We start from the raw sequence: 9,971 nt of genomic DNA, 5'->3' as shown, positions 1-9,971 counted from the left end.
AGATTCTATATGAATATACCACGCTATCTACATGTACTGTATAAGAATATATTACACCAGCTACATACTCTGTATATGAATATACTACACATATATGAATATAATATACCAAGGGCATGTACTTTGCATGAATATATTACACAAGATGCATAAACTATATATTAATATGGTACGCCAGTTACATGTACTGTATATAAATATAATACACCAATTATACAGACTTTATATATGAACATACTATATCAATTATACAGACTGCCTTTGAAAATGCTACACCAACTGTAGAGACCTGTTTATGACTTTACTTTACCAATTATACAGGGTGTAAATGAATACAGTACACCAGCCACACAGACTATTGGCAGCATGAATAGTATATTCATTTAAACTCTGTGCATTTGGTGTATTGTATTCATGCACATTCTGTATAGTTGATGTAGTATATTATGATACAATAGACGTAGTACAAATATACATCATCTGCACTTTATATTTATGAGTATACTACAACAGCTACACTGACTTTATACACACATAACACACACACACACACACACACACACACACACACACACACACACACACACACACACACACACACCACACATGTTTATGAATGAAAAACAATATACTTAGTAATATATATATACATATACCATAGATTGTTCCATGCCTAGTGATTAAAATACATTATCCCTAAAATACACGAATATAACCCACCAACTAGACGGCATATGAATATACTACTCCTACCACATAATGTATATGAATATGCTCTACTTCAGAATATACCGTGCCTATCTTCTAAATATATAGCAAATATATAGCCTGTATATGGATATAATAAATAACACACCATCTGAATAGACGATATACGAATAAATATACTGTACCGGTAATGTAGAATGTATATGAATATATTACACCAGGTATATAGACCGTTTATGAATATGTATGTAGGAATACATTAATGTGTGTGTGTGTGTGTGTGTGTGTGTGTGTGTGTGTGTGTGTGTGTGTGTGTGTGTGTGTGTGTGTACTTAGTATATAAGTAATACTCAGGGATTAATCCGATAGTTCTTCCTGTCTATTACCATCTATGTGTGGCCCCCAATAAAGGGGCACTCCGTCTGTATTGCTGCCCCCCCTATTCCATGTAAATAGTCATTCACCCTGTGTCCTGCATATGCATTGTTGTGAGCTCTCTGCATTGATACTGGCAGTAGTTGGGGCTCTACACTTGCCCCTAGATCTCCATCGGAATGCAGAAAGGATCTTTAAGAAAAAGTTTGAATTCCTGACTGATTTTTCTTGTAGGAAGGCGGCTTAGGATAATTATTTCAGCTTTACTTAGGGCAGATTAGCACAAGTCTGGCTGCAGCGTTTCAATACGCGTTGTACATGCCCTTACAATGTGCCCATTGTCTGCTACTGTGTGTGAACCCATTCAATATATACACTTTTTAACACCAAGCAAAGTCCTGTCTAAATATACACAGTAAGGCTGGAAAGACTGCCATGACCCGTACAAATCTCTGTAAATCACACTGCCATAGCTGCACACACTTACCACTGCCACCACCTAATAATAGCAGTACATGCATCATAATCATTGCAAACCTATGTAAATAATAACAATAATAATGACACAACAACAACAACAATAATAATAACAACAATAATAATAATAATAATAACAATAATAATAAAAATGGTGGTGGTAGTAGTAGTAGTAGAAACACACACACACACACACACACACACACACACACACACACACACACACACACACACACACACACACACACACACACACTTGTTTACACACTAGAAACTAGTAGTAAAGTTCTTAAAGACCATACAAAAAGTTACTAAGAACGTGCTGAAAATCTATTTCAAAAGTTAATAAAGAAGGAAAGTGAAGTGCCTGAGACTACAACCACCCCCGGCAGTTACACTGGCACTACATTGCCCCCTCCTTGGCAAGGATAGGGTTAAGAGGGTCCGGTGTAAAGTTGCAGCAGCCGTGCCAGGTACACAGTGCTGCCCACTATCTGCAGCCTGAGCCGCTGGTAAGGTCACACCAGTCTGAGGATGTCTCTAATGATCTCATCTCTCCTTTATTCCCTGCACTATTAGTGCTCACATGGGCAGAATGAAGTGAAACTACGTGCAAATCATGTGTAAATTGTCTCAGTCAGGAGCCCTTTATTCCAACGTGTATCCCAGCCTGGCCCATTTACCCCCTACCCCCACCCCTCCTGATCCCCCTTCCCCCCTATATCTCCTTTAGCCTCGTTAAGATCACAATAATATTCCACCCACTAATTGCTCATCCCATTCAACAATCACATTATTTGATCCCTTATTTAGGGGAAGGGGAGTAGCAGATTAGATAAACCTCCACCACCATCAGCAGCATCAGCGCCACCAGCAGCAGCACCACCCCCCCCCCCCTTTACCCTCCTCTCCTCCCCTCCCTTCTCCCTCCCTTATTTAGGGGAAGTGGTAACTTGCATGACGTTGGAGGACATGATTGGCACACTTGACAGTGATTGGCAGTGTTGCCATGGAGACCTTAGAACGACACCTTGTAGACCAATAGAAAAGGGATACAATGTTTCAATGCTGCACTCAGTGTGGAGATATTATGAGGCCGGTGTCATTATCAGGAGGCTGCTGCTGCTGCTGAGTGCTTGAATGTTTCTTTTTTATTTATTATTATTATTATTTGATTTCCTTCTTCTTCTTCTCTGTGTGATCTTGCCTGCTCTGCGGTCATTCCATGGTGTTCAGGTCTCCTCTAGAGCTCTATCCCACCCACTTCTTCCTGCCAAACTTCAGCAGCGAGCGCTCCCTGCTCCTGGCCACCACCAGCAGCAGCTCCAGAGCCCCAGAAGAGCTGTCCATGTTCCAGCTGCCCACCCTCAACTTCTCCCCGGAGCAAGTGGCCAGCGTATGTGAGACGCTGGAGGAGACAGGGGACATTGAGAGGCTGGGGAGATTCCTATGGTCCCTACCTGTGGCCCCTGGTGCTTGTGAGGCCATCAACAAGCATGAGTCCATCCTCAGAGCTAGGGCTGTTGTGGCTTTCCATACAGGCAACTTCAGAGACCTCTACCATATCCTGGAGAACCACAAGTTCACTAAGGAGTCCCATGGAAAGCTGCAGGCCATGTGGCTGGAAGCCCACTATCAGGAGGCTGAAAAACTCAGGGGGCGCCCTCTAGGACCCGTTGATAAATACAGGGTGAGGAAGAAGTTTCCTCTGCCCAGGACCATCTGGGATGGTGAGCAGAAAACCCATTGCTTCAAGGAGAGGACTCGCAGCCTCCTAAGGGAGTGGTATCTACAGGACCCTTACCCCAATCCCAGCAAGAAAAGGGAACTGGCCCAGGCCACTGGACTCACACCCACACAGGTGGGCAACTGGTTCAAAAACCGAAGGCAAAGAGACAGGGCAGCAGCAGCTAAGAACAGGTCAGTGCCCAGCATATTTTATACTTATCGCAAGTGATATCTGGTGTCCTGTATATCTGACAATACAGTCAAACACCTCATGCACTAATCTGACACCGCTATGTCACTTCTTATTCCAGTAAAAGTGCACTATGTAACAGCTTGTATAAAGACACAATTATATAATCTAATATTTAAAGCAGTCATAGGCACATACAAAGGTATGGAATATAGAGAAAGTTATTCATGTATTTTTATACAAACAGATCTAAGAGAGAGATAAGTCTGACATTTGACACAACCCTTGGTGATAATATCATGTCTTATTTGTCGTTTTACATAGGGCTGCTCATTCAGTCAGCTCTGCTATATATCTGAGTAGTATCTATCTATCTATCTATCTATCTATCTATCTATCTATCTATCTATCTATCTATCTATCTATCTATCTATCTATCTATCTATCTATCTATCTATCCTAAGACTAAAATATTAATTACAATATAATAAAATGTATTATATTTAATTTTAATTTAATTTTAAATATAATCTAGAATTTAATTACAACTAAATATATTAAACATTTTACTTGGCTAAAATGACATATTTAGTCAAACACTGAAATTGTGTCATTATAGTTAATTTTCCAAAAACCTGCATATTCAGGATTTTACTATAATCCTTAACAATTGTAGCCATTGTAGCCAGGTAACATAATAATAATAATAATAATAATAATAATAATAATAATAATAATAATTATTATTATTATTATTATTATTATTATTATTTTGTACTACTCTCCCCTATACACCAGGATATACCCAGTAGTGCTAATAGTATATTATTATAAGAATTTATATTATATTATATTATATATATATATATATATATATATATATATATATATATATATATATATATATATATATATATATATATATATATATATATATATATATATATATATATATATATACACACACATAATGTATAGGGGATTGTCCTGAATTATGCAGCATTATAAACGCTTCTTAGCAGCTTCTTCTCCAGGCAGGTCCTGATTTCCATTCAATTACACAGCAGTGTGTAAACAAACGTGCAGCACATCCATTGTCTTCTGAAATTCATTACATGATGTCACTGGCAGAAGCCTCCTTATTTCTACGCTCACACAAATTGTTTACCTCTTTCCAATTTTTTGTTAGGGGTCAAATTAGGGAATTACAGCGCCTAGGCTTAAATGGTAAACAGGGCTGGCTGCAGGGGGCTATTGTCAGCATCGGGGCTATTGACATAGCCATTATAACATTACACAACATATATATATAAACATCCATATACAGATAGATAGATAGATAGATAGATAGATAGATAGATAGATAGATAGATAGATAGATAGATAGATAGATAGATAGATAGATAGATAGATAGATAGATAGATAGATAGATAGATGCCATGACCATGACATATACAACACAATGTTTGTTACCTTTGTTACTATTATTCCTAAATAATAACAACAACTTTGTGAAACATTGTATCAATCATTAATATATATATATATATATATATATATATATATATATATATATATATATATATATATATATATATATAACATTTTCTTTTTAAAATCTTTCAAACACATTCAGAGATTTCGAGTTGTCAGGCTCAAAGCCACAGATCTGCTGTCAATTAAATTCAAATCTCACATTACAGCCTGTTGCTATTAGAAGCAGGTCTGTTGATCAGAGTTTATGTAACTCTATATTTTTTAAATATATTTTTATGTACTTGTTTGTATTTATTAATTGTATCTTAATGTTATTTGTATGCATTTCTTAATTTTTACCACCAATATTGAAGGTTTATTTTTATGTGTGGATTCTCCATGTATTTATTAGGTTTAGGCCCCAGAATTCGAATGACCCCAGTGGAGTCTTATATTGTGCATAATTATTTAAGGTGCAAAGTGTGAGGTCTCACTGCCGAGTGGAATATATATATATATATATTTATATACAAACACATTATATATAGGTTGTGGTTTGCATGAAGATAAATAGAAGTTGATACAATCTGGGTCATGATAGTTCTTCGAGAGTTATTATTCTACTGTGGAAATCGGTTACATTTGCAGATCAAAATGAAAAATTATTGTTCCACATTCTATATTATTCTTGTGTTGTAGTTTCTGATATTTGGATAATGGAGAATTAAGGGCAGATGTGCTCACAAAATAAAATATCTTGTAATAGGAAGACATACAAACATTGTGTCACATTGTATCATCGTGGAAAACTAGTCAGAACGTAGAGTGGTATTATGGAAATATTTTAAATAAAACTACTAAAAATAATAATAATAATGAAGTATATAAATATCTTTATAAATGTATACACAGCTGCTACTTTATCTAAATTCACACTTGATATGAATCTTAGAACTTTCTTACTAACGTTATATCTAGATATATAAAAAAAAATTTAAACCATTCAATATGAGAAGATTATATAAGTGTATGATTGACAGATGCTCATGTATGGTTATAACCTACACATCAACACGCACGAGTATCATCATCACTACATGTGTATGTATCATTGACACATAAAACATGTATGTACACAATTATCCTATAATGCATGTATATCTGTAGTTGACACATAATCATGCATGTGCATAGCGACGCTATAATGCATATAAACCTGTAAAGGACACATAATACATTTATGTTTATATTTGACATAATAGATGTATATTTAGAAATAAAACACATTCATATGTGTGTATGTATGTATGTATATATATATATATATATATATATATATATATATATATATATAGACACACTGTAATTGACACGTGTATTATAAAGTAGCACATTATACGTGCTTGTATGTAACTGTCTTAAAATACATATATATATCTGTAATTGACAGTCATGTATGTATATAATACATGTATATATGTAACTAAATCATTACAACACAATACATGTATATCTAATTGACACAGTCATGTATGTATATAGTATATATATATATATATGTGTGTGTGTATCTAAATCACTAAAACACAATACATGTATATATATATCCCTCTCATATAACACATGAATGTACATGGCTGTATATAACTGTATATAAACATGTGTAATATAACAAGTACATGGCACATGCGTGTATATAAAAAGTGACATACAATGTACTAATGTTTATAATAATCACATAATACATGAATATTTGTCATTGACACACGTGAATGTATATAACTAGTATTTAATAGGGTTGTCACATAATTCATGTATAATGTGACTGCATATGATACCTGCTTGTATATAAGTAACATGTAGTACATGGATATATACGGTTATTATACAACACATGTATATTTATATGTTTGCTCATTAGTGGTGTATGTACATGATGGGTTTTATATAATTGATGATCATTATATTAAATATGGTGTAATGTGACTTATGCATTATGTACAGTGGGATGAGGGCACTCTAGTGTGCAATGCCTCTTGTATTGTGCCAGCTACAAATTGCGACTATTTACCATGATTGTTTGTGGTGTCCCCCCTTCCCCCTCCTAGGCTCCAGCACCAATCTATCGGACAGAGCGGCATGAGGTCGTTGGCAGAACCTGGTTGCCCCACACACAGCTCGGCAGAGTCTCCTTCCACAGCAGCTGCCAGTCCCACAACCAGTGTGTCCAGCATGGCAGAGCGCGCTGAGACTGGCACCTCCATCCTGTCTGTCACCTCCAGTGATTCAGAATGTGATGTATGATAGACACACTGAGCCAGCAGAACTGGACTGATGATGGAGCTGGACTTCCAGGGACTGGCACACAAGGTGGCACCTATAGACTTTTGCAGGACAAGCACAGCCACTTGCATGTAACATTTGTACGTGGGGACCTGACCTACACATAAGTCCAATCCCAAAACCTACCCAGGACCTGAACCCACCAAGAGGAGCAACTCACATGTCCACCCTATGCCCCTATTATTATTATTTCCTCCCCCCCCCCCCCTCCGCTCTGTTTTCTACCGCCATCATGGTTTTTCTAATTATTATTATTATATTTGTTGTGTCCAGCAGACAATCAATCAATCAATCAATCAATCAATCAATCAATCAATCAATCATCGTATTAATAATAAGCACCTTTCTCCTCCTCATCCTCTGTCACTGCCTGTGTGGGTTTCTGGTTAATGTGGAAAAAAAAGAAATAGTTTATGACTGTAACAGATTTTTATTTTTATTTCAAGATTTTATATGAATTATGTATATGTCATTGATGAGGCCACTCCCAGCTGTAATATAATAATATGTGTAGTATATAATGCCTGTATATAATATGGAGAATTCTCCTCCTTAATATTTGACCTCCCCCACCCCACTTCTCTCATGTGTTCAATGATCTGTCTCTCACTAATGCTTTCTTCTCTCACTTTGTACTCTCTTTCTTCTTATCCCTCTGTCAGTCTCCCATGTTCTGTCTTTGCTATGTCTGTGTCTTTCTAGCTCTCTTTTTCGGTATTCTATTCTCTTATACTTTATGTCTCTCACTCTCTCCCCCTCTATATACAGTCCTGACTATATCTCGTTCGTCCTTCTCTCATTCTTTTTCTCACATATATTCTCTCTGTTACTACACTCTACTATCTCTCTATACTTTATCACCTCTCTCTCTCTGTCTCTCTGTCTCTATCCCACTCTCTCTTTCTGTTTCTGTCTCTCTCTAGGCCACTCTCATGCTCTACCTCTCTCTTTCTCCCTCCTTCTCGGTCACACTTTAACCTGTCAGAGGATTCCTTTATTTCCGAAGATACTGCGGCTATAGAGAAGCTTCTGATCCCACTCTAGTCGTGTTACGCGGAGCGCTATGATTGCTCTGACTGTGACCCCTTACTAAGAGCGCTTACCCCTGTCTCTCTGTGTAATAACACCCTCTATATATGTTTAGCAAATACAGTATTCATACTTTCTTATCTATATCCAGATATGTCCGTGTTTTTTACTGAACCCCACAATATAAAGAACTTTTCTTCTCTTCCTGAATTGCACTTTTCTGAGTTTTGTGAGCCAGATGAAATGTATGTTGTGCACCATCCAAAGGGTTAATCAGTATATAAGAGCTGCAATGCATAGCAATATATGTGTGTTTGTGTATTCTCTCCATAGTGACACTTTTACAAGCTGAAGCAAGAAAGAGGTGTTGATCCTTACATACTACATTGCCTATATATATATATATATATATATATATATATATATATATATATATATATATATATATATATATATATATATATATATATATATATATACACATATCCTATGTAACCCCTATATAATGATCCTGCACCCGCTCTCCTGCAGTCTCCAAACATTGCGCTGTGCCCAATGCTGTTTGCAGTACTCGACATTCACCTTATTGCATTGAACTTTTATTAGTGCCCCAGGCCGGGTATCAGCAAGAAACTAACACGAGAAGGAGGAGAAGCAGGATTCAACTTGTTGTTACTTGAAATTACATTTTTATTTTTAATCTTCTTATGAAGTCACAAGGAAAACTGCCTGGAAATTTCATGTTCACTGCCCATTTCATCCTTTAGTTCCCAGTGACCACATGCGGCATGGCTTGCCTTCAACCCCAATAATGAAGCTAAATTATATCACCCAAGGATTACAACCAAACTCTAGGAGACGTTAAGAATAGGACTGATTGTGATGAAGAGTAATACGTAATAACACCTCAATGGAAGACGTACATATACGTATATATATATATATATATATATATATATATATATATATATATATATATACACATATATATATACACGCAAACATATGTATATGTATATATATATATATATATATATATATATATATATACATATATATATATGTATATATATATATATATATATATGTATATGCATGGTGTAATACACTATAGGTATGTATGTATATGTATATGTATATATGTACACTATTGCTACATGGATTATAGGCAGTATCTACAACAATATATATACATTTATATATATATATATATATATAGTTGTGTGTGTGCGACTGGTCTCATCTAGATCTCACAGGGGTTGTAGGGTTAACGTGGATTAGGATTTGCCGCTCCTTTTTTGTTTTCTTGTACTGTAAATCCTGTGTGCACAGCTAAAGTGGTAGGGTTTACGAGGATATCCAGTTGATACTCTTTTTATATATATATATATATATATATATATATATATATATATATATATATATATATATACATATGTGTGTGTGTGTGTGCGTGTGTGTGTGTGTATATATATATATACATATACATACACACATACATATTGCACAGTACACTGAAGTCCCTTCCTGCACATGTTCCCGCTTATTAATAATTATAATTGGTAACTGTTAAAAGTCAACGGAATAAGTACAACGACCCTCATCATCCTACTAGTGTGAACTCATCTCCCTCCTTACCCTTTT

General features: G+C 35.8%; 1 protein-coding gene across 1 annotated transcript; it reads left to right on the top strand.

Annotated features, from left to right (window-relative positions):
- The first annotated feature begins 2,647 nt into the window (after positions 1–2,647).
- Positions 2,648–8,531, top strand: SIX3 (SIX homeobox 3). Its single transcript, XM_075864575.1, has 2 exons — positions 2,648–3,480; positions 7,064–8,531. Exons 1-2 carry the CDS (start codon positions 2,786–2,788, stop codon positions 7,257–7,259), a joined length of 891 nt encoding a protein of 296 aa, XP_075720690.1. The 5' UTR covers positions 2,648–2,785; the 3' UTR covers positions 7,260–8,531.
- The last annotated feature ends 1,440 nt before the right edge of the window (positions 8,532–9,971 follow it).

This window comes from Rhinoderma darwinii, chromosome 4, assembly GCF_050947455.1.
Source record: "Rhinoderma darwinii isolate aRhiDar2 chromosome 4, aRhiDar2.hap1, whole genome shotgun sequence".
NCBI lineage: Eukaryota > Metazoa > Chordata > Amphibia > Anura > Rhinodermatidae > Rhinoderma > Rhinoderma darwinii.
Note: the sequence above shows the minus strand (reverse complement) of the source record. Positions and strands in the feature narration are given on the sequence as shown.